Below are 26,424 nucleotides of genomic sequence, written 5' to 3'. Positions count from 1 at the left end.
TTTGTCTGAAACCAAGATCAAGCTATCCCACTCCCTATCATTCTGGTGTGCTCCATGTGCCTATCCAATAACCGCTTGAAAGTTCCTAAAGTGTCCAACTCCACTATCACTGCAGGCAGTCCATTCCACACCCCAACCACTCTCTGAGTAAAGAACCTACCTCGGACATCCCTCCTACAACTCCCACCATGAACCTTATAGTTATTCCCCCTAGTAACAGCTACATTCACCCGAGGAAATAGTCTTTGAACGTCCACTCTATCTCTCCCCTTCATCATCTTATAAACCTAACATCTAAGTCGTCTCTCATCCTCCTCCGCTCTAAAGAGAACAGCCCTAGCTCCTTCAACCTTTCCTCATAAGACCTATCCTCCAAACCAGGCAGCATCCTGGTAAATCACCTCTGCACTCTCTCGAATGCTTCCACATCCTTCTTATAGTGAGGTGACCAGAACTGCACACAATATTCCAAATGTGGTCTCACCAAGGTCCTGTACAGTTGCAGCATAACCCCACGGCTCTTAAACTCAAACCCCCTGTTAATAAACGCTAACACACTATAGGCCTTCTTCACAGCTCTATCCACTTGAGTGGCAACCTTCAGAGATCTGTGGATATGAACCCCAAGATCTCTCTGTTCCTCCACATTCCTCAGAACCCTGCCGTTGACCCTGTAATCCGCATTCAAATTTGTCCTACCAAAATGAATCACCTCGCACTTATCAGGGTTAAACTCCGTCTGCCATTTCTCGGCCCAGCTCTGCATCCTATCAATGTCTCTTTGCAGCCTACAACAGCCCTCCACCTCATCCACTACTCCACCAATCTTGGTGTCATCAGCAAATTTACTGACCCACCCTTCAGCCCCCTCCTCCAAGTCATTGATAAAAATCACAAATAGCAGAGGACCCAGCACTGATCCCTGTGGTACACCGCTGGTAACTGGTCTCCAGTCTGAAAATTTTCCATCCACCACCACCCTCTGTCTTCTATGATGGTGGGGAGGGGGTGCGTTATGGTGGAGAGGGGGGTGTAATGGTGGGGAGGGGGGATGTAATGGTGGGGAGGGGATGTGTAATGGTGGGGAGGGGATGTGTAATGGTGGGGAGGGGATGTGTAATGGTGGGGAGGGGATGTGTAATGGTGGGGAGGGGGTGTGTAATGGTGGGGAGGGGGGGTGTAATGGTGGGGGGATGTGTAATGGAGGGGAGGGGGTGTGTAATGGTGGGGAGGGGGTGTGTAATGGTGGGGAGGGGTGTGTAATGGTTGGGAGAGGGTGTGTAATGGTGGGGAGGGGGTGTGTAATGGTGGGGAGGGGGTGTGTAATGGTGGTGGGGGTGATGTGTAATGGTGGGGAGGGGGTGTGTAATGGTGGGGAGGGGGTGTGTAATGGTGGGGAGGAGGTGTGTAATGGTGGAGAGGGGGTGTGTAATGGTGGTGGGGGGATGTGTAATGGTGGGGAGGGGGTGTGTAATGGTGGGGAGGGGGTGTGTAATGGTGGGGAGGGGTGTGTAATGGTTGGGAGAGGGTGTGTAATGGTGGGAAGGGGTGTGTAATGGTGGGGAGGGGGTGTGTAATGGTGGGGAGGATGTGTAATGGTGGGGAGGGGTGTGTAATGGTTGGGAGAGGGTGTGTAATGGTGGGGAGGGGGTGTGTAATGGTGGGGAGGGGTGTGTAATGGTGGGGAGGGGTGTGTAATGGTTGGGAGAGGGTGTGTAATGGTGGGGAGGGGGTGTGTAATGGTGGAGAGGGGGTGTGTAATGGTGGTGGGGGGGATGTGTAATGGTGGGGAGGGGGTGTGTAATGGTGGGGAGGGGGTGTGTAATGGTGGGGAGGGGTGTGTAATGGTTGGGAGAGGGTGTGTAATGGTGGGGAGGGGGTGTGTAATGGTGGGGAGGGGGGGTGTAATGGTGGGGAGGGGGTGTGTAATGGTGGGGAGTGGTGTGTAATGGTTGGGAGAGTGTGTGTAATGGTTAGGAGGGGGTGTGTAATGGTGGGGGGTGGTGTGAGCTGGATCTTGCCGAGAATGTAAATAATTTAGGGAGACTAAACACATTTCCTGGGAGGGTTTCCTTCCAGCCCCCAATTACCTTGCAGACATCCCTGGTGAGGAAATCTGTCAGCAGCTTACATATTTCATACATTGTGCTGGCAGATGGATGCATTTACTCGATAATGGGAACATCCTGCCGCATCTCTTTTTATTTACTTCATCTGGAAATTAGCTGAATTCATGCAGGCCTCTGCCTGTCAGACATCAACCATATATCCAGTGTAATCGTATGTATGTAAACCTATTTAACCCCTCAGGCCTCTGTCCTTCTGACCCTTTTTGCCTGAGGTGACCCCAGGGCAGTGCAAACAAGGTGGAGACCTGGCGTAAATGCTATTGTGACCTATTAATTTGCCCCAAGGCGTCTTCTGAGCTGGGGACTCAGAAAGGAAAATATTCTGTTTCTTCAAGCTGATACCCTTAAACTGGAACAGAGCAAACGTTCATTGAAAAAAATCCAGCTGGTCATTTGTTGAATCAATCCCCTTTATGGGTAATGCAGCCCATGGTGCAGCAGAATTGTTCCCAAGCCTCGTTCTCCATACAAGGCTAATAGAAAGGGGAGTAGAATGGATCAGATAAATGCTTGTTGCATTATTCCACTACACTCATTCAGTGCTAACTAAGATTGGAAATTCACCAATTGAACCTGAAATTGCGATACCACAGCACAGATTAGTTCCTTGAAGCTGATGTACTGCACCATTCCCAGTGTTGGAAATGTGTTACATTTGTGTTAGTGTGTTAGCTTTTATTAACAGGGGGTTGGAGTTTAAGAGCCGTGGGGTTATGCTGCAACTGTACAGGACCTTGTTGAGACTACGTTTGGAATATTGTGTGCAGTTCTGGTCACCTCACTATAAAAAGGATGAGGAAGCGCTGGAAAGAGTGCAGAGGAGATTTACCAGGATGCTGCCTGGTTTGGAGGGTAGGTCTTATGAGGAAAGGTTGAGGGAGCTAGGGCTGTTCTCTCTGGAGCGGAGGAGGCTGAGGGGAGACTTAATAGAGGTTTATAAAATGATGAAGGGGATAGATAGAGTGAACGTTCAAAGACTATTTCCTCGGGTGGATGGAGCTATTACAAGGGGGCATAACTATAGGGTTCGTGGTGGGAGATATAGGAAGGATATCAGAGGTAGGTTCTTTACCCAGAGAGTGGTTGGGGTGTGGAATGGACTGCCTGCAGTGATAGTGGAGTCAGGCACTTTAGGAACATTTAAGCGGTTATTGGAGAGGCACATGGAGCACACCAGGATGATAGGGAGTGGGATAGCTTGATCTTGGTTTCAGATAAAGCTCGGCACAACATCGTGGGCCGAAGGGCCTGTTCTGTGCTGTACTGTTCTATGTTCTGTGTAAGAAATACTACACACAATTGTTGTATTAATTCTTCCCTGGAATACAGGTGCTGCACAAACCCCAAAGCTCAATCTTGCAACACAAGACCCTGTCCGTCACACCACGCTCAATTCAGAGCACTTTCCAGAGCCAACTCACAACATCAAGGATATCATCAAGCAATACGAGCAGCCAGCAACTCAGAAGAAAACCGGGCCAGTCAGGTAAAATTGAGCGTACCGTGCTGATTGTGGACCTCAAGATGGCATGGGTGGCAGGATGTGGGTTTGCAACCATGATTACACGGGCGGGCATTACCGCTGGCAACCCGTACCATAGGGGACGAATACTAGCAGAGAGCTTAGGAAGTCTGGGAGACTGTTCCATTGACAGGTTTTACAAAATGATAGGAACTGGGCAGAAATTTGGAACCCTGCCCAGTGGGAACAATGGGACAGTCGTTCGATCATTGGAATTCTGTACAAGGGGACAGGGATTTGATCCTAGACTGACAGAATTCCAAAACACATCTGTAGTTTTCCAGTAGAATGAGTGAAGGATGACTGAAGATTGTAATAAACTCAGCGTGTGGATAAGGTTGAACATTCGTGTTTCCTTGTTGCCAGAAAAGAAGGTGGGAAGGTATTCACCAAGAAAATGGACCCTCATGAAGAAGCTATGTTTATCTTGAAAGGACAGAAAATGCCACATGTCCCCCAGGTAACACAACATCATTGAGGAATAGTTGCAGTCTGGAACTTCATTTTATACGGCTGGTGGTTTTTTGAAGTTTAATGCTGACATTAGTGGGCAGATCTTCTGGGGAATGCTCTGTTCAAATTGCAAACTAGAAAAATAGTGGGCGGGAAATCTTGCGAATGGCCTTTCTCTGCCCACTTTACCTTCCCATGGAATTTCTGGCGCTCCCACTGAGGGTGTGAACAGAGAGCGTGGCTGAAGAATGAGAGGCAGGAGCAGGACTGTCAGCCACTTGACGGCTGACAGTGGCCAAGTGTTGGAGCCAGCTCCGGTAGGTCAATCACACGAGGACACATTTAAAAAAGACAACCTTGCTCAGTAAAAGATAGCATTCTGCTGCCTAAGGGCCACATAGCTGTGAATAAGTTTAGCAGTTAATGGCTCATTACTAACATGGGCGACTTACTTTAAAGATTGGCAATGGCTTGTAACTCCAATGATGAGAGCAAGTCAGAAGGAAATTACTGTCCTTAATGGTTTTTGTTTCCTGTCTGTTTCTAGTTTTTATTTTTTTTAAGCCAATCATGAGTGACCGTTTAGATATGATGCAGAAATGTGATAAGAGATTTTTATATGACTAGATCAGGGCCTCAAGAATCATAGAGTCATAGAGATATACAGCATGGGAACAGGCCCTTCGGCCCAACTCATCCATGCCGACTAGATTTCCTAAATTGAACGAGCCCCATTTGCCTGCGTTTGGCCCCTATCCCTCTAAACCTTTCCCATCCATCTACCTGTCCAAATGTATTTTAAATGTTTTCAGGAGCATTTGCAGTCCATGTCTATTAGGAATGGTGGGAAGCCTGGGAGTTCGGCCGCAAAATTCCTGGACACCTGTTTGGGAAAGAACCATTATTCATCTCGAGTGTGGCTCCTAATACCATTGCGGTGTGAGCAGGAGCTTCCTCAATCCCAGCCTGGCATCCACCGGGTGGGTGGCTGTTACACCAAGAGACAGGCACAGCAGCCCACCTGGGGGTACCAGTTTTCACCTTAACTCTGAAAGGAACTCTGCAAGTTCAGTGGGGAATCAATGGGACAAGGACTGTCCCGCAGGGGCTGCAGCAGTTCAAGAAGGCAACTCACCACCACCTTCTCAAGGGCAATTAGGAATGGGCAAGAAATGCTGACTAGCCAACGACGCCCACATCCCGTAAACGAATAATAACAAATTAGGGCAATTGCTGGAGCTGGGCTTCCAGCAGAACAAGTGGCTGGACTATACTGCCCTCCCCAGCCCAATTTCTCCCCGCACCATCCTCCCTACTCTTCCCACGCCACTGCCTCTCCCCTACAGCCCCACTAACAGGGCAGGTACATGTCAGAATGTAACAGTGGCCTGATAGGAGAAGCTTGAACAGAATGAGGGTCCACATACTTTGAGTAACAGCTCTGGATGGGGAATTGGGGAAAATGGAATTGGAAAAAGATGCTTTCTTATTGTTTCTATTTTGCTGAAACAGAAACCAGCGTCTCCCACACCGTCACAGGAAAAGAGTTCCAAAGAAACTGTTGCCATGGTGAAGCCTGTCAGTGGCGTGACCCTGAGGAGCAGCACCCGACCTGTGCCAGCTGTTTCTGCCAGGCACCCTGTGTTCTCGGGAGGTCAGTGTCAGGCTACAGCTCCATTCACATTAGATAAAGTCATCATGAATCGTGATCCCCGCGGTTCAGAATGACACAGCCCCTGATTATACACACAGAGCATGTTGCGTGACATTAAACCTTACAGTGAAGGGTGGGCCAGTGGTAGAAATCAGTCAGTGGGTAATACTGAGCCAATTCCTATTCCGTTCAGTTTCCAATCAGAGTGGCTCTCAGCTCACTAGTTAAAAGATATGAAGTGTTAACCAAGAATTAAGTGAATTGTGATGTTTCTTCCTTTGTTAAAGACATATATATTTGTTGTGGCACCGTCTCTATTAAAAAAACTAAAAATCTTGTGCAGAGGGTGCACTTGGTAGACTCTAAGCTATATCTCATCATGCCTGGGTGTCACATTTAAATGATCACCTATACAGATAATTACCACATATACTTTACCTTTCAGTCCTCCCTAGGTTATGCTACAAAGGCAAATATAAAGGGCAAATACAAAATATAAAGATAAGAGTTTCTATAGATATTTAAGTAAGAAAATAAATGACATGGTGAGCATTGGTCCGAGAGAAAGTGAGTCTGGGGAATTAATAATGGAATATAAGGAGGTGGTAGGTGAATTGAACAGCTATTTTGCATCGACTTTCACTGTAGATGACATTCCAGAAATAGCTGCAAATCAGGAAATGGAAGGGAGGGACAAGCTCAGGAAAATTACAATGGCCAGGGAAGTGGTACTGAGCAAAGTGATGGAGCTGCGAGTTGACGAATCCCTAAGCCCTGATGGACTTCATCCGAGGGTCTTGAAAGAAGTGGCTAAGGAGATAGTTGATGTCTTGGTTTGAATTTTTCAAAATTCCTTCAATTCAGGAAGGTTCCATTAGTTTGGAAAATAGCAAATGTAACTCCTTTATTCAAAAAGGGAGGGAGACAGAGGGTCCTATTTTACCATTTTGATTCTAAGTGCTGGGCAGACTTGAAACTGGGAGTGTTTCAGATCCGACCTTTAGACCTGTTCTCAGGCGCTCCCTTACGCACTCTTCCGAATCGCACTGCAGAAGCCTGTGGGTGAGGCTTGACGCGTCTGAAATCCTGCAGCTCCGATTGGCGTACCCAACTTCGCATGCGCAGAAACAAAAATGATAGAATGGGCTCCCCAGACACATCCCTCCTGCACCAGATAGTGCCTCCCCCTGGCCCCCACAGACATTGCCCCACTCCCACAACATTACTGACCCCCTTATCCCCCCTCCCCCGTCCCTCCCCCCTTCCTCCTCACCAATCTCAGGCAGAGTGGCAGTGGACCCCCTTCCCCTCCACTGATCTCCGGCAGAGTGGCAGCGGACCCCCCTTCCCCCCCACTGATCTCCAGCAGAGTGGCAGCGGACCCCCCCTTCCCCCCCATTGATCTCAGGCAGAGTGACAGCGGACCCCCCCATTCCCCCCCATTGATCTCAGGCAGAGTGGCAACGGTCCCTAGGCACCTACCTCCTCTCTAACTGGAGCACCAGAATCGGACTTTTATGGAGCATGTCTGTTTCGCGCCGATTCTGGATGGGCGAACGCAGTGGTAAAGGGGGAAGTGCTGGTAGAGTTGGGCATGCAGCCCATTAAATCAATTTAAATGCATGCCCATTAAGTCAATTTAAATTGGCATTAAGCCAATTTAAATGGATACAAATGCATTTAAATGGCCGTCACGCCCTTTTCGGATGCAGTCCCGATTGCGGCCATTTTTGGGCCTTGGTAAAGGGGAACCGCAGCGGAGGCAGGCGCAGGTCGCACTACTCGCCTCACGCCCGACTTTACCAAGCTTTCACGCCCAAACACGGGCGCAACCGATAGTAAAATCGGGCCCAGAAAGCAGGAAACTACAGGCCAATTTGCTTAACATCAATTACAGGGAAAATGCTAGAAGGTATTATTAAAAATGTTATATCATTGCACTTAGAAAAATTCAAGATGATCAGACAGAGTCAACATGGTTTTGTGAAAGGGAAATCATGTTTAATCAATTTATTGGAGCTCTTTGAAGGAGTCACATGTGCAGTGGATGTAATGTATTTAAATTTCCAGAAGGCATTCGACAAGGTGCCACATCAAAGGTCATTGCGGAAAATAAAAGCTCATGGTACAGGGGTAACATATTGGCATGGATACAAGATTGACTAGTTAACAGCAAACAGAGAGTTGGCATAAATGGGTCTTTTGCTAGTTGGCAGGATGTAACAAGTGTTCAGTGCTGGGGCCTCAACTTTTTACAATTTATATAAATGACTTGGATGAAGGGACTGAATGTATGGTTGCTAAAATTGATGATGACACAAATATGGGTAGGAAAGTAAATTGTGAAAAGGACGCAAGGAAACTACAAAGGGACATAGATCAGTTAAGTGAGCGGACATTGATCTGGCAAATGGAGTATAATGTGGGCAAATGTGAAATTGTCCATTTGGTAGGAAGAATGAAAAAGAAGCTTATGTAAATGGTGGATCGCAGAGCTCTGGGATGCAGAGGGATTTGGGTGTCCTGGGTGCATGAATCACAAAAGGCTTCTATATAGGTACTTAGGTAAGTACTTAGGAAAACTAATAGAATGGTATTATTTATTGCAAGGGAGGAATTGAATACCAAAGTAGGGAGGTTATGCTTCAGTTGTACAAGGCACTCATGAGACCACATCTGGAGTACTGTTTAAGGAAGGATGTAAATGCATTATAAGCAGGTCAGAGAAGGTTTACCAGACTAACACCAGGAATGGGCGGGTTGTCTTATGAGGAAACGTTGGACAGACTAGGCTTGCACCTGCTGGAGTTCAGAAGAGTAAGAGGCAACTTGATTGAAACATATAAGATCCTGAGGGATCTTAACAAAGTGGATGTGGAAAAGATTTTTCCTCTTGTCGGGAGAATTTAGAATTGGGGGTTGCTGTGTGAAAACAAAGGGTCATTCATTTAAGACAGAGAGGAGGAGGATTTTTTTTTCTGAGGGTTGTGAGTCTCTGGAATTTTCTTTCTCAAAAGACAGTGGAAGCAGAGTCTTTGAATATTTTTAATGAGGATGTAGCTAAATTCTTGATAAACAAGTAGGTGAAAGGTTATCAGGGGTTGGCAGGAGGTTACAGTTGTATCAGCCATGATCTTGTTGACTGGCAGAACAGGCTCAAAGGGCTGAGTGGCCTACTCCTAATTAGTTTGTCCCTTTATGAAGCATTTATGATAAGATTTACTAGGATGCTACCGGGACTTGATGGTTTGAGTTATAAAGAGAGGCTGGATAGACTGGGACTTTTTTCTCTGGAGCATAGAAGGCTGAGGGGTGATCTTATAGAAGTCTATAAAATAATGAGGGGCACAGATCAGCTAAACAGTCAATATCTTTTCCCAAAGGTAGGGGAGTCTAAAACTAGAGGGCATAGGTTTAAGGTGAGAGGGAAGAGATACAAAATTGTCCAGAGGGGCAATTGTTTCACACAGAAGGTGGTGAGTGTCTGGAACAAACTGCCAGAGGTAGTAGTAGAGGTGGGTACAATTTTGTCTTTTAAAAAGCATTTACAGTTACATGGGTAACATGGGTATAGAGGGATATGGGCCAAATGCGGGCAATTGGGATTAGTTTAGGGGTTTAAAAAAAAGGGCAGCATGGATAAGTTGGGCCGAAGGGCCTGTTTCCATGCTGTAAACCTCTATGACTCTAAATGCCGTTCCTGTCATGGAGTGGCAGGAAACACACGCCACAATTGGGGGAGGAAGCAGACAATCACACCCTGTTTTATTGCCGATGGTATCCTGCTGTTCGCCAGGGTTCCTGCCCCGCCACTGCTGCCAAATCTCCATTCATTGCAGCAGGACCAGAGAATCCCAGCTGAATGCAAGCTCAGAGAATCCAGCCCACCATTACATCTGCCAAGGACAGGCCTGGAAAATCCCAGCAATTCTTCACGCAAAGTACAGCAAATCTGGAATTCTCTCCCCCGAAAAAAGAACTCGACTCTGGGAGCAAACTGAAGATTTGAAAACTGAGCCTGATGGATATTGTTGGGCAAACGGTATTCAGGATGAGGAAACCAAGGTGAGCAGATGGAATTGAGATATGGATCAGCCAAGAACTGCAGGAAAAGGCTGAAGGGGCTGAATGGCCTCCTCTTGATCCTCTGATACTCTCAGTTCTAATTTACAGCATACATATGACATTATTTTATGCGTCATGTGCTGATTTCTAGCCTCACCTGAATGCTGCCCTGCTCATATCCTTCCCCTGACCTGTGACCCGACAAAGCTGCAACCCTGGACTGGATCCTCTCACCAAGATCCCAGTCCCAGCTGACCCTTCCCACCCAGAATCGATAGAAAGTAAGAGAATCAAAGAGAAACAGAGGCAGAGAGAAGTGGAAAGAAAGTTTGAAATTAGAAAAGGAGAGAGTCACAAAACAGGACATTGGGAGAGAGCCAAAAGGGGAGTAAATTCCACTCTCTGGGCCCCAAATTCCCATCACTGACTCCATTCTCAAGCAATCCTTGAAATGGATCGCTCTCAACCTAGGCAGACTGTTTGTAGATTGCCAATTTGCTACAACCTGGTAACTATTCTGATGTGTCAGGGACCAGGCGTGACTTCGACATTTGAGCGATGCATGTTTCAAAGCATGTGGGAACCCCCATTGGGACAAGTAGGTCTGTGATTTCAATACGCAAGAAAGCATATTAAACCCTAAAATCCTTTAATTGTTAGCAGACAGGTTTTCTGAAACTCACCAGGGTCAACGAGGTGAAAGCACAGTGGGACTTAATGGTGAAGGTAATAGACTGGTATGGCTTTAAGTTCTGAGTAAGAGTTTTAACAACACAAGGTTAAAGTCCAACAGGTTTATTTGGTAGCAAATACCATTAGCTTTCGGAGCGCTGCTCCTTCGTCAGATGGAGTGGAAATGTGCTCTCAAACAGGGCACAGAGACACAAAAATCAAGTTACGGCTCCAAGTGGAGAGGATCTCCAAGAAGATCGCGCACTGTAACTTGATTTTTGTGTCTCTGTGCCCTGTTTGAGAGCACATTTCCACGCCATCTGACGAAGGAGCAGCGCTCCGAAAGCTAATGGTATTTGCTACCAAATAAACCTGTTGGACTTTAACCTGGTGTTGTTAAAACTCTTACTGTGTTCACCCCAGTCCAACGCCGGCATCTCCACATCATTTAAGTTCTGATCCAGGACAGTTGCTTCTACACCTGAGTGAAAGGCTTTTGTCCACAGGACTCGTTCTGTTTTGGAGGTGGATTCCAAGGTATTGGAGGACATTTTTACTACCTTTTTTGACTTTGATCTGTGCTTCCCAGCTGCCTGCCTTCACTGCAGCATAAGCACCGTCTGTGCAGCTCTACCTTGGATCTCAGATCAAAGACTATTTCCTCGGGTGGATGGAGCTATTACAAGGGGGCATAACTATAGGGTTCGTGGTGGGAGATACAGGACGGATATCAGTGGTAGGTTCTTTACGCAGAGAGTGGTTGGGGTGTGGAATGGACTGCCTGCAGTGATAGTGGAGTCAGACACTTTAGAAACATTTAAGCGGTTATTGGATAGGCACATGGAGCACACCAGGATGATAGGGAGTGGGATAGCTTGATCTTGGTTTCAGATAAAGCTCGGCACAACATCGTGGGCCGAAGGGCCTGTTCTGTGCTGTACTGTTCTATGTTCTACTGTTCTATGTTCTAGGTACAAGAGCAGCACCAATAACACCAGCAGCTGAAACCTAAAGAGAAAATGCTGGAAAATCTCAGCAGGTCTGGCAGCATCTGTAAGGAGAGAAAAGAGCTGACGTTTCGAGTCCAGATCACCCTTTGTCATTCTCTTTTGGTTTCAGATTCCAGCATCCGCAGTAATTTGCTTTTAACACCAGCAGCTGCCTCCTTCTTAGCTACTTGCCACTCCACAGGACAGGGCTAGGGGGTAAATATAGAGCTAAGTTTAAGTTTATTTATTAGTGTCACAAGTAGGCTTACATTAATACTGCAATGAAGTTACTGTGAAAATCCCCTAGTCACCACATTCCGGCACCTGTTCGGCTACACCGAGGGAGTATTTAGCACGGCCAATGCACCCAACCAGCATGTCTTTCAGACTGTGGGAGCAAACCAGAGAAAACCCAGGGAGAACATGCAAACTCTGCACAGAAAATGACCCAAGCTGGGAATTGAACCCAGGTCCCTGGCGCTGTGAAGCAGCAGTGCTAATCACTGTGCCACCCACATTGCATCTCACAGGAAACAAAACCCCAAAACCCGCAGAGGATCATCTTGCCAGACATGACTGAGCAACAATACCTCAGGAAGCTCAGACTTTCTCTGCGTATCATTGCTGACATCTGCAGCCTCCTGGAATACAGCCTCCTATCCAGGTGGACCAGATGGGCATGCAGTGTCAGTCAACTCGGGGTCACCATAATCCTGAATTTTCCACCTCAACTCCTTCCAGTGATCTTCCGGTGACTTCTGCAGGATTTCATAATCTGCTGTGCACAAGTGCACCTCCCAGGCGACCCAATGCGTATTTGCCTGGCCCACCACTTATGCACACTTTTCAACTGATGAGGCCAGTCAGAATGAACGAGCCTTCAGATTTTCAAAAACTGGATTGCTTCAAGTCCAGGGAGTCAAAGATTGCACCCACGTGGCAATTGAGATGCCCTCAGAACAATTAGCAGTAATTGCCAATCACAAAAGAATCCAATCCATTTAATCTTCAGTGGGAGTGTTAACACAGGATGTTAATCATGTACATCTCTGCAAGTTATCCTGGAAACTGACATGATGCCTTTGTGCTGCACCAGTCAAGTCTCGCACAGATTTTCCAAGCTACAAGCAGGCTCCTTGGAGACAGGCTATTTATAGCCTGAGGATGTGACGGGACACCTGTGAGGAGCCGTACCACTGATGCGCAGGAAAGGTACAACAGAAGCCACAGGAGTACAGGAGTGGACACTGAGCAAACCAATGGGCTGGTGGAGATGCAATTTAGGTGCCTGGACAGATGTGGAAGTGCCCTTTAGTCTGCAGCATCAAGGGTGTTTGGAAGGGTGGTCTGCTGTACCTTGCACAAATACTGCAGGAGAGAGCGCTGTAAGCTACAGGAGGAGGAAGGTGACAACTGCACTGTATCTTTGGAAGGCAAGCTTGATGTGGTCAGGGCCCCTGTAGCTTCACACTTAGCTGCCAGAAATGCCTCGGGAAGCTTCATACAAGCACAATTCAGCTCACCTGAGGATGTGCAGTCATGTGGTTCACTAGTGCTGAACACAATGCCTGTGCCCATTCCACCACCATCATCAAACACAGTAACCCCACAGTCAATAACCCTTACATTTCACTGGCTTTCTCTGCTCACTGTCTACTCCTATCATATTTACCTCAAGGCTGATCAGCACTTGTCAAGCAAGAAGCTGACTGAATGGAGGAGATTTGATATAAAGTTTATGGTGCATAAGCATTTACAATGAATTTGACACATTAACACACTTCTAAACACCCAAGTGATTCCCTGAGTGAAACGACAAAGTTTTGCTGTTCCTATTTCTTCCACATTGTGTTACACTTGCAGTTTCAGAGCTTGAGGCAAACTGCTTTGTTCTCCTGCTCTGGTTACTCAGATGCTTGTGGCCAATGTCCTCTGAGCTTTGGAGCTCATGTGACCGTGTCAAAGACTGCTACCTGCACCTGTGTAGGGACAGACTCAGTCATCGGGATGAGAGTCAGTATGTGGGGTTCGGACTGAGGGAGGGACAAGGGGGAAGGAGTGAGGTCTCTTGCAGCAAAGTCCCCAACTCCACGTGTTCTTGCTCTAACTCCCCTCTCATGGCCTGCCCTCACTTGCCTGCCAGCTAAGAGTTGGAGAGCACTTTGCTGCACTTCAGTGAAGCACTGAACAGCCAACATGAGGCCTTCCTCCACCCTAGTTAAACTCGCAGACTGAGCGTACAGGCCATTGGTCTGGGCCAGCAAGCATTTAATTTCCTCCCATGTCTGATTTGCCATGTGAATGGTCACTCTTTCCATGGAGAGGAATATAAGATCAAATTTCGTCACCCAGAGAGTGGTGAATCTGTCAAATTCACTACCACAGAAAGTAGTCGAGGCCAAAATGTTGTGTGATTTCAAGAAGAACTTAGATATAGCTCTTGGCTGAAGGGATCAAGGGATATGGAGGGAAGGTGGGATCAGGATATTGAATTTGATGATTAGCCATGATCAAAATGAATGGCGGAGCAGGCTCGAAGGGCTGAATGGCCTACTCCTGCTTCTATTTTCTATGTTTCAAATATGTCAGTTAACCGGGGTCAGCATTGGAATATTGCGTGCAGTTCTGGTCACCTCACTATAAGAAGGATGTGGAAGCGCTGGAAAGAGTGCAGAGGAGATTTACCAGGATGCTGCCTGGTTTGGAGTGTCGGTCTTATGAGGAAAGGTTGAGGGAGCTAGGGCTGTTCTCTCTGGAGCGGAGGAGATTGAGGGGAGACTTAATAGAGGTTTATAAAATGATGAAGGGGATAGATCGAGTGAACGTTCAAAGACTATTTCCTCGGGTGGATGGAGCTATTACAAGGGGGCATAACTATAGGGTTCATGGTGGGAGATATAGGAAGGATATCAGAGGTAGGTTCTTCACGCAGAGAGTGGTTGGGGTGTGGAATGGACTGCCTGCAGTGATAGTGGAGTCAGGCACTTTAGGAACATTTAAGCGGTTATTGGATAGGCACATGGAGCACACCAGGATGGTAGGGAGTGGGATAGCTTGATCTTGGTTTCAGATGAAGGTCGGCACAACATCGTGGGCCGAAGGGCCTGTTCTGTGCTGTAATGTTCTATGTTCTATGTTCTATGTTCAGCATTAAGACTCCATCATTGCAGTTGCTGTCTATGTCCTGACAATTGCAACATGCATCCATTCTGATCCCTGCTGGGCTCCCTGTAAATAGCGAGGCGGCACGGTAGCACAGTGGTTAGCACTGCTGCTTCACAGCTCCAGGGTCCCGGGTTCGATTCCCGGCTCGGGTCACTGTCTGTGTGGAGTTTGCACATTCTCCTCGTGTCTGCGTGGGTTTCCTCCGGGTACTCCGGTTTCCTCCCACAGTCCAAAGATGTGCGGGTTAGGTTGATTGGCCAGGTTAAAAATTGTCCCTTAGAGTCCTGGGATGCGTAGGTTAGAGGGATTAGCGGGTAAAAATATGTGGGGGTAGGGCCTGGGTGGGATTGTGGTCGGTGCAGACTCGATGGGCCGAACGGCCTCCTTCTGCACTGTAGGGTTTCTATGTTTCTAATAGTCAGGTATGGGTCATGATCATGTCTCTCTGCTCCAAACTGCGAACTGGTCCATCAGTTACAATTCTGTCTAAAGGGTCAAATTGCCTGAATCTGTGTTGTAAATCTTCTTGGTTTTTCTGTGTCCATTTATGGACGTAAAAGCCCAATTGTTGTGAGATAAAAGCAGGCATGGATCAGTCAGAATGTGTTTGCTTGGGACATCTTGGAATGAACTTGCCTATGAATGAAAACAGAAATGTAGTGTGGCATGTGTAACTGTGTGTGCATCTGTGTGCCTGTGTATGTATCTGTGTGTGTGCCTGTGTGTGTATCTGTGTGTGTGCCTGTGTGTCTGTATGTGTGCCTGTGTGTGTGTCTGCGTGTGCATGTCTATGTGCGCATGCGTATCTCGTGTTTGTGCATGTGCACGTGTGTTGTTGCCACATATGCATGTTAGGCCTGAATTGTGATTGCTGGAGGTTGTTGACAGGTGCAGATGGGAGTGTGGTACATTGAGCAGTGTGTCAGGTGACCAGTGCAATGGGTAGGAGATGACATTTAAACATGCAATCACTCACCTTGACCACTTGCAGGAAGCCTTTGTACTTTTTCCAGTACTGGAGGGGCCAGTGGTCCTGCATTGACCACCGTGGCTATCTGCTTCCAGACCTTTAGCAAGTGTGTGTCTTGAGGGCCTCCTGTTTCCTGCAGAAAACTGATCTCTCTCCCAGTTCAGCCTCCTGCATTGGAGAACCCAGGAATCCTCTCTGCAGGCTGCTGCTCCATTGATCTGCGTTCTTCCTGCTGAGAATCACATTCACAGACACGTGCACTTACAAGCTGCCTTTAAAAGAGCAGGCAAGTTTTAATCAGTGCTAGCTCTGCACAAACTGGGGGCCCCTGCTCAGCGTGGGGTCACTCAGCAGTCCATTTAGTGTGGGGCCATACCTCCATCATGTAGATGAGTGGACATGGTGAGATTCACCTACATTACTGCCACTGGTAACTGTGTATCACAATCCTGATACTTACTAATACTCTTATCCAGTTTTTAGCCTTAACTCATTGCAGGACATCGTTGTGCCCAAGAATTAGCTGTCACATTTCCCTGACAACACTTGAAAAAGTAATGATTTGTGTGTGCATAGCTGTGACACAGCCTGAGTGATGTGGAGGAGCTAAATTAACTCAAGTTCTTCCTTTCTCCCTTCTACTTGCACTTCGCAGCCTCAATTTCTCGGGAGCTGACAGGAGAAGACGAGAAGATCCAGACGCAGCTTCATGGGCAGCCCAGTGAGGGATACTACACCTACAGCAAAATGCCCTGCAACCTCTACATCCGCAAAGAGGTACCAGCACCTGGGTGGTCATAGCATTCCGGGAAATGAGCAAAAGCTGACATCAGCCACAAAAATTGTCCTATATAGGCACTCGATAACTCACGAAGGTGACAGAAGTGCAATGGGACGGGGCTGGGTATAAGCTCAGTTCCAACTATATCCAGTCTAAAGCTGCTCTCACACCCTGAAGTGTATGAGGAACGGAATTTGTATTGTGAGCTGGGAGGGCACCCAAGGGACAAGGAGTGGACCCGCAGAGCTGCGATTGAAACTTAGGGGGATTGGGAAGGGAGCATGGGCAAGAGGTGGGCTCCAGGGGACTGGAAGAGGTCCTGGAGGAGTTGACCAGAGGGGACTGAGAATGGGCTACAAGGGATTGGGAATGGGGCACAGGGGACTGGAAGTAGAACACAGGGGACTGGGGATGGGGCACAAAGGACCAGGAATGGTCCATATGGGACTGGAAATGGACAAAGGGGACTGGGAATGGGCTGCATGGGATTGGGATTAGGCTTGTACACAGGCTGTAATCTGCTTCTTAACTTGTCACAGATCAGCCAAAATATGTTGAAGAGGTGTGTGAGGCTACATTTGCTGGGAACATTCCTGTGCTCAGAAACTCAGTAAAGGCAGAGATACGGGCTCCTGTTCATTGCTCTTCATGTTGTATTCTTTTTCCCCTGCTTCAGGTGTTTTATCCTAAGGACAGTTTCCACAGCCCTGTCATACTAGATCTCATTTTCAGACAGGTAAGAATATTAATGGATTCTAAGTTTCCTTCAGAAATAGGACATTGAATTTGGAGCAATTTCACTCAGGTCTGGACCTCTCTGTGGACTGGCTCAGTGTCTCTGCTCCCAAGTTAGTGTGATTTAAGGTAACGCTTTTGTGCAGTGGTGTCTTTTGGGGGTATTTATTATTTTCTCTGCCTCCCAGTACCTGTCCAGTTTTTAGTACTCAGTCCCGCGATGTACATTCTCAGCAGAATATTTCATTCTGTTTCTCACATGTTAAGTTTGAGTTTTAGAGAGCAGCAATTTTTTTAAAACTCTAAACATCTAACACATATTACATATCTAAACTCTATTTTGATGTAAACGCACTGATCTATTGTTTGGGAACTTACTGCAAGTCACTGCATTTTTGTACAAGAGGAGTTTCAGAGCCCTTTGTTGAGGATTATTCACATCCCATCAGCTTCACCTCTGCCTCCCTTTCTCCTCTCAATCCAGATGCTCGATAACTGTTGCTCTCAGCAAGATATAACATTTGAGGGTGGGAAGCCTTTCTTGATTGGGGTGATTTTTGTGGTGATTAAATTTTAAATTGCTCCATCTCCTGTACTCTGCAAACTACTTTGCTCGACGGGGAACTTTTCCTCTTTTAACCAGCTTTGGACCCGCGCTCTCTGCTATCTGAGGATACCTGAGGATTCGTTTGCCAGAAGCTCGTCTGTTTCAGTGTGATTCTTTAAGCACTCACAGTTCCGCTAGATGATCAATAACTATAATTGAGCTGCCCACCATGTGAGGAAAGGGCCTTCTGCAACAACATTGTCATTGTGAAGCCGATGTCAAAATTTGTTCAGTTGTTGGTAACACGTTAAAACAAGAAATGGTTCCTCTGTTATGAAACAATTGATTAAATTCAGTAGCGTTCAATTAACTGTTTGTGAAGCAAGTTACACTATTGCTGACATTTTGGAAACCTAGTCCCTAGGAATCCTAGTCCCAACTCTCAGAATGTTTCCGGCCAACGTTTGGATATAAAAGTTTTATTTTGAAATTGTAAAACTAAATGCAAACGTGTGACTAAATGCCATTAGTGGATCGTAACTGTGACTAATCTAAACCTCTTCTCAATTAGCGTTGGGAGATATGAGTAATTTTTTTGTTTTTCCTCTGGGTTATTTTACTCTCCCATCACCACCAATACCTCCCCCCCCCCCACCCCACCCATCCCTTCCCCCACCCACCACTTCCCATCCCACCACTGTAACAGCTAAAGGCAACTCGGAATAGAGATCAAAACTGAACTTTCTGTGTATAAAAGTGGCACGTGCATCCCCATCAATGCTATTTTCTAACTGGTCAGTTGGAGGTGCAGGTGAATATAGAGTCCAGTAAGTCTGACTCAAAGGTCAGTGGAGAAATCAGTGTAGACGCTCAGCACTAACCTCCCAGTGTAACAACAGGAAACACACATTTCAAGAATAATTAGATACCCCATAATAAAAGACTGGGAGCAAACCGAGGGGTTTGGACATTTATATATTGAACACTCGATAATCTGGAGTGAGTTACAGGCTCCAGTCTAATTGAGTGGGTTGATATATAGAGAATAGCAGATACCCAGGAATGAGATACAGGTTGGGAGTTTATACCTAGAATACCAGATAACCTGGATGGAGCAGTCTCATGTGCTCCCTTTCCTTGACATGTTAGTTGAGAAACCCTCCAGTAGGTTATCCAAGACTGCCTACTGCAAGCCTACCTTCACTGATCAATATACACATTGGAATTCATACAGCTCCACACATTATAACATTGATCTAGCTATGTGCTCACCTGCAAGTTTGATGTAGAAACAGAGCGTATCAATGCTATCCTGTAGGACAATGACTATCTCCATCAGATCATTGTTCACTGTATAATAACATAAACATAGAAATGGTCCAAAGCCTGCCACTTTCCCACTCAAAGTGCCCAGTCTATCTCAAATTACCCTGGAAAGGCAAAGGGCGGAATTTTCCCACCTCGCCCGCCACAGAAATCATAACACGGGACATGGACCATGCAAAGACCTGTTGACCTCGGGCAGGATTTTCCGGTTTCAGAGTGAGCGTGGCCAGAAAATCCCACCCAAAATGTCTCAAAAAGGTTAAGGGAGCAGTTTCACACTGCTACTATGCAATGACTGCAAGTGGTATTTTATTTTCAGGATGCTGCCATCAGCCCAAAATGATGTTCTGCCTAGGAATTTCAGTGCCATAGTGATGTGAAGTATGTGGACTGTATATCCCAATGATTAGCTGATTGAATCAAACAGCATGTTCCTTTGATTGTTCGTAACAGGCAGAGTACAGACTGTATTCAAATAGCCCACATTTGCAAAATTCAAAACAAAATGTCTACTGTAAGATGTGATTCCATGATTGGGCAGCATTTGTTGAACAATCCTGAGTGTGCTAATAGTTACACCAACATTTAATTTAAGATAATCAGTCAAGCTCCTAACATAGCTCATTTAAACTTGCTAGAAGTGTCACACATTCATATGCATGGACCCATTCTCTGCAAAGAAATGTGTTCAAGCCTTGCATCTTTTTGTTACCCAGCATTTTTGGGAGCCTATAGTTCCTTGCTGCTTCTCCATGGCAATGCATCGACCAATCACAGTCTACATGCCAACCAATCAGCACGTTTTGCTCCTGTAGATGAAATAGTTTCGATCATTTGAAATTTGACATTCTTGTTTTTTATTTATTAATTTATGGGATGTGAGCATCGCTGGCTTGCTAGCGATTACCTATCCCTAATTTCCCTTGAGAAGATGATGGTGTAGTTGCCGCCTTGAACCACTGCAGTCCATGTAGTGTAAGTACACCCACAGTGCTGTTAGGGATGGAATTCCAGGATTTTTATCCAGTGTCCATGATAGAATAGCGATATATTTCCAAATCAGGATGGTAAGTGGCTTGGAGGGGAACATCCAGGTAGTGGTGTTCCCATGCATTTGCTGCTCTTGTCATTTTTTTGGTAGTAGGTGCTGTGTAAGGAGCCTTGGTAAATTCCTGCAGTGCATCTTGTAGGTGGTACACATTGCTGCTACTGATTTGTACCTTTATAGATGGTGAACTGTCTTAGGGGGGTCAGGAGGTGAGTTACTCGCCTCAGGATTCCCAGCCTTTGATCTGCTTTTGTAGCCACAGTAGTTATATGGCTAGTCCAGTTCAGGTTCTCGTCAGTGGTAACACCCAGGATATTGATAGTACGGAATTAAGTGATGGTAATAGCATTGAATGTCATGGGGCAATGGTTAGATTCTCTCTTGTTGGAGATGGTCATTGCCTAGCACCTGTGTGGCATAAATGTTACTTATAACCTCTTGTATTTGTCCTGATGAGTGCAAGATGAAAAGCTTCAGCAACATTCAAGTTCTGTACCTCCAAATAACTCGAGAATAATAGATATCTAGAGTGCGTTAAAGAGAGGATCTAATTGAAGCTTTTGGAGATTACTTGTGGAGATATTGTGTAACTTTTAATAATTTTTTGTTTGATATTCCTTTAATTCTGTTAAGATCGTGAATGACACATTCTCGGAAACTTGTGTGAGGCTGAACAAAGAGGAGCAGATGAAGATGAAATCTTTCTTAGGTCAGTATTGCAAACTCTGCTGGGATTGGATAGAGGGGCTGAATGGCCAACGAGTGGAGAAGAAAAGGGGGAAATGTGGCAGGGTAATGGTGCGAATGGGATACCTAGGTGCAGAGCACAGGAGACCGATGCTGAAATGAATTCAGCTGATAGAATATTGGGGATAGCTGCAGCCCAAGTGCACTCTGACTGTAACTACTTTTTGTGTGTCCGATTTGAGTGTATTTTGGCTTCATTTTTCAGAGATAAACAAAGTAAATTGTAAAACACTAATAGTAAAACACTACTGAAATTCTAGAAACTTGATATAATAAAAAGGATGTCATTTATTCAGTCACCCTGAAACATTGGCCTTGATCCCAGGCTTTTAATCATGCTGAATATCAGTTGTGTATTGCTTCTTGACCTGTCAGCTCTTTTTGGGACTGTGCCAGTTTTTTTTTGCAAGCTATTGATCAACTTTTCCAATTACATTGAATCATAGGAACCGTGTTCAGAAATTTAACCCCTTGCACTTTTACACTACTAAATTATATTCTGGCTGATATGTGCCTCATATCTATCTCAGCATCTGTGAGGACAGAGAATGATGTTTTCAGGATGTGACTGTTCATTAGAACCAACTTGCACACCCAAAGTATAATAATCAGTCTTTCCTCTGGGAAAGAAGTGGGAGAAGGTACTGAATGACAGGAGTAACAAGTCTCACAACACCAGGTTAAAGTCCAACAGCTGTTGGACTTTAACCTGGTGTTGAGAGACTTCTTACTGTGCTTACCCCAGTCCAACGCCGGCATCTCCACATCATGACAGGAGTAATACAGGGCACCTGGGGAAGGTGTTCGAGAGCTGAATTAACATCAGTTAAGTCAACAGTCCGGTGCTAACTGGAAGACGTTAGTGCCTTTGGTGAACACCAACTTGTCTGTGTTCTATTGACTGTATTTTTACTGATGCTAATTTATTTCCTTGCACCTCCTTCCCACCATTTCCTGAATGTGCTATCAGTATTCACGGCTGATCAGACTAATATTAAAGTGCTGTTAGTGGATCCACCCTTTGCTTTTTTGAAAGCATTCCCTCTGAGTGAATCAGACTGGTTTAAGAACAATAATATTGGACAGTGTGAAAAACAAGAAAAACAGCGGCATCTATTTATCTCCTTTAGCTGAAAACAAGATTCAAGCCTCAGCCCTGGTGAAGGATGAAGCTGTCAAGAGGAAGATTGTAATGGCGGCCAGAGAGATTTGGGATGTTTATTTCTGCCGTCTGTTCCCTGCCTCCGTGAGACAACTCTCCTGTATTTAGACAAATTTATTTCAATCATAGCATATTGTGCAGTTAAATATTATTTATCAATGCTTTTAAAATCTCCAGCATGACCTATAATGGGGTGAAGATTGGAGTAGCGTCCCTGATGGAGGGGCTGCTCATTGAATCATAGGAACCGTGTTCAGAAATTTAACCCCTTGCACTTTTACACTACTAAATTATATTCTGGCTGATATGTGCCTCATATCTATCTCAGAACAAATATTCCGGTCTCCAAAGATTATTGAACAATGCTCCACAATCTACATCAACATTACATCTCCAATCTGGCTGTGCTTTCCAGATATTTTCTCTACCCAGAGACTATTTCAGTCTATAATTCCCCAACCCAACTCCCAGCCATATTTGTACAACTCAGTTTTGAAGTAATTGTGCATTTAGCTTTTCCTGGAAGCCTGTTCCATGATTCTGGGGAAAGGAGTTGGTTATCTGGTATCTCTTGAGGTGTTTAACTATAATCCTGCACCCTCCAAAATCAAATAGTCAATTTACACTCCAACATTTTGTTTTTCTGTTATTTTCTCCCCTAATGTAACCGTGACCAGCACAGGAGCAGCCACGTCCACACTGGAAATTCCTGGATCAGGGAATGGGAGAGAAAAACAGAGAAGAGTTAAAAATGTATCTCTGCACGTTGCGTTGTGTTCTTTTTTGACTTGATGCTAATTTGCAAGTACTGTTGGAACTCTTTCAGGGCAGTGTGGGCACTGGAGTGCAGATCCTGGGAGTCTCCCATAAAGGAATCTGCCTGTTGAAACTAGTGAGAGCCAGCGGTACAGCAGCAGAGAACCTACGGGTGCTCAGGAGCTACAGGTACTGAAAGCAGACTGCAAGATGTCCCATTCCTCCTGCTGCCCTGAGGACTTCCCCATCCTGGTCTCTCTTTCCATGCCATCTTTGGTATCTCACCAAACACCCATTCTTCTTTTGTACACTTAGATAATAATTTGGCAAGTTGTTCTATCACAATGGGCATATCAGCTGAGTTTGATCCTGTTTTTCACATCTTCTTTCCTGCTGGACAATGACCAACAATAGCAACTTCCATCCCTACTCCAAGGGTACTGAGGCTAGTTGTAGCCCCATCTCCTCTTTGTTACTCTTGCTAAGATCAGCTGACTCATCATAAGCCTAACAGCTGGGATCACCCTAATTTGTACCTGTATCACACCCAGAAAACCAACAAGGAAGCTCCTGCCCAAACTACGGTCTCTAAACACCAACTCAAACTTTCCTATGGGCCACTGTCTGAGGCTGAAGCAGACCGTTTACAACTGTGGTGCCATAACTGCCCCTGGACTGAGGTTCTGACCCCATAATCTTTCCATCGCCAAGACCACTGACTTCCATCTCTGTAACATTCTCTGTCTCCACCCTTGCCTCAGCTTATCTCCTGCTAAAGCACATGCTCGTGCCTTTGTTACCTCCAGACTTGGACTATTCCAACCCCCACTCTTGGCTGGCCTCCCATCTTCCACCCTCCAAAAACTTGGGCTCATCCAGAACTCTAACGTTCATCTCCTAAACTCAACACGATTTCCCATTCATCCATCACCAACTGTGTTCAATGAGCACCACTGGCTCCTGGTCTGACAAAAACCTCAAATTTAAAAGTCGTACTTGCTTTCATAATCACTCCTTCATCTCACCTCTGCCCATCTCTGTGACCTCCTCCATCCTATAACTTTTATACTCTTTTGAATACAACTAAAAATCAGTAAATTAAACGAAGATGAGAGGGGTGGAGTGACAGTGCGTGGTGGAGCATTGTAACTGAAACAAAATGTCAGAGTAAATTTAACTAACTAAACCAAAATGTCATTCTGGGGGTGATGATTTACCGCACCCCCGGTAGTGCCCACCGGTCACGGAAAGCCAAAGCCAGTGGATACCATGGCCGGAATCTTACTGTCCCGCTCGCCACAGGAATCGGAGTGGGTGAGGGGCGGAACATGGAAAGGTCCGTTGACCTTGGGCTGGTTTCGGGATGAGCGTGGCCATAAAATCCCACCCCATGTGCTCAGTGCAAACACGATGGCCAAAGGGCCTCTTGCTTTGCTGTAAAACTCTATGACTTTAAGTGACTGACCTGCTCTGGCAGATCTGAGATTACCTCCATCATTGCTAGCTTGTAACCAGCCAAAGTGAGCTGGCTTACACAATGGGGAAAGGTGACCCTATGTGATCTCTTGAAATTGAGGTATGAGGAAGGAGTCACATGTCACATGATATGTAGATCACATCAGCCCCGAGTTTTCCCCAATCTGCCTCTATACCGGAATTTAGTATGACAGTCAAGAATCCAGGGTCAGAGCCATGGATCCAAGAGTGCTTTAAATGTACAATACCCGATTTAACCATTCTCCTAATGACTGCCTTTCAGCTACTCAGACATCTTGTTTGTCACCATCCCTTCGAAGAACATGCTGGACTTCAACCTCACCAATGAAAAGTTGATTCTGTTTTCTGCCAAGGCTCCACAGATTAAGAGTATGATTGATTACTTCATCACTGAACTAAAGAAGGTTCGTAAAGGATTTGCTTTTAAACTCTTTCACATGGTCATTGTACGAAGGAGATGATTAAAGTTTCTCAAAAATTTTCCGTTCAGGAAGCAAGGCATGAACTCTTGCCTTGGAGGCCAAGGTCATGGGTTCAAGTCTTATTCCAGAGATTTGAGCACCTGATCCAGGCAGTGACTGTGAGGGGGTGCTGGAGGCGCCCTCTTTGGGAAACTGATCAACATTACTAAAGCAGATTATCTAGCATGCTGTACAAATATTGTACATTACATCAGAGACAAAGTCCTTCGTTGGCTGAGAATGAGAAAGGTGAGGATGAAAAAGCTCTTTTTTTAATCTCTGCATCACTGACTTAAATGTTCCCGTCTCTGTTAAATTCGAACCAATCAGAAAATGCAGGCCACAAAGCCTGCAGCAGTCTCAAATGTTGCTGAGATTTCGGGAAGTAAAGAAGGGTTGAAGGGGACCTATGTAGTGTTGGATTCCTCACTTGTTCTTTTGCCTCTGGAACCCAGACTTAATTCACTCATGACTGATATGGTGAAACTGATGATTTATAGGGAGGTTAAAAACCAAATGCTGCAAAAAATATCTGAAATAAAACCAGGAAGTGCTGGAAATACTCAGCAGGTCTGGCAGCATCTGTGAAGAGAGGAACAGAGTTGATGGTTCAAGTCAAATATTACTTCTTCAGAATCGGTTCAGAACAGTCCCTCATTTAGCGATCTCACTTACACAGAGTTGACCGTTGGTTGGGTTGGCAATGGGCATTCATCCTGGTTCTAGGATGTTTGAGTTAAGGCATTGTGTTGGGCTGGTGAGTGGGAGATTGGCATCAGTGTGATACAGGAACACTTGTTTTCAATGTCTAGGACGTAAGAGTGCATTACAGTGTCACCAGTACACTGCCACCAATATGCTGTCCACACATCCTCAATTTTATTGTGTATGATATCCATAGAGACCAATTTTTAAAAAAATTCAAACTTCAAGTTAATAGCTGAAAGACAAGGTTTCACATTTTAAGCTGTTTACTGCAACAAAAGATTAAAAATACAATTGGATAAACACAATCTTTGTTGGTAACTTATACTTTAAACCATAGAGTGGAATACCCTCCCTTCTTAATTTTAACCAAAAAAAATCCTACTATCAGATATATATTACACTGTCATTGAAATAGACATCCAATTTTCCCAGAATCAGTCCAAAATGATTCTTAGCTCCCATGGGGTTTGCTTCTTTTCATTTCCTTTCTCAGCCCGGTAACTTCCAAGCCCAGAACTACTCTTCACACTGAGAGTATTACTGGAGATTCTCCTTCCAGCATAAGCTAGACGCATTCCCAGTTTAATTTTGGCTTCACATAAATTTGGTCTTTTCAATCTGAATATAAGCTTTCCAGGAGGGTAAACCATAAACATTTTCAGACTCGAGCTTCCTTCTCACTCTCTCCCGGACATGGCAGACTAACTTGTCTGTGATATTCAATTAGATTTTAGGAAAGCCTGCAACCTGGTATCACAACGGCTTCCTCTGTATCCTTCCCATCACCGTGGCATGTGAATTATATGGACCTTGTAGCCAGGCAGAGTTGCTGATTAGCTATCCCAACTCTCTTTTATCTTGGAAGTAAATGGACAGCTTTAAATGCCACTCATTACAACCCACCATTCTCAACTCTTTTTTAGGCTTATCATAATCTATCCACTGTTAGCATACAGGCTACTGCCATTGACTCCAAATGTAATCACCCTGCACCTTCTTCCCATTAAAACATTCTAGTCCCCCTTTAATATTTAACA

General features: G+C 45.5%; 1 protein-coding gene across 1 annotated transcript in view; it reads left to right on the top strand.

Moving 5' to 3' along the window:
- Nucleotides 1–26,424, top strand: part of myo15aa (myosin XVAa) — a 149,174-nt gene that overhangs the window by 85,861 nt on the left and 36,889 nt on the right. Inside the window, 9 exon segments of the mRNA XM_078239875.1 lie at nucleotides 3,459–3,615; nucleotides 4,018–4,120; nucleotides 5,617–5,758; nucleotides 16,275–16,396; nucleotides 17,077–17,136; nucleotides 20,690–20,765; nucleotides 21,934–22,049; nucleotides 22,792–22,910; nucleotides 24,481–24,622. Coding sequence (XP_078096001.1) covers nucleotides 3,459–3,615; nucleotides 4,018–4,120; nucleotides 5,617–5,758; nucleotides 16,275–16,396; nucleotides 17,077–17,136; nucleotides 20,690–20,765; nucleotides 21,934–22,049; nucleotides 22,792–22,910; nucleotides 24,481–24,622 — 1,037 coding nt within the window.

This window comes from Mustelus asterias, chromosome 23 (genome assembly GCF_964213995.1).
Source record: "Mustelus asterias chromosome 23, sMusAst1.hap1.1, whole genome shotgun sequence".
Classification (NCBI taxonomy): domain Eukaryota; kingdom Metazoa; phylum Chordata; class Chondrichthyes; order Carcharhiniformes; family Triakidae; genus Mustelus; species Mustelus asterias.
Note: the sequence above shows the minus strand (reverse complement) of the source record. Positions and strands in the feature narration are given on the sequence as shown.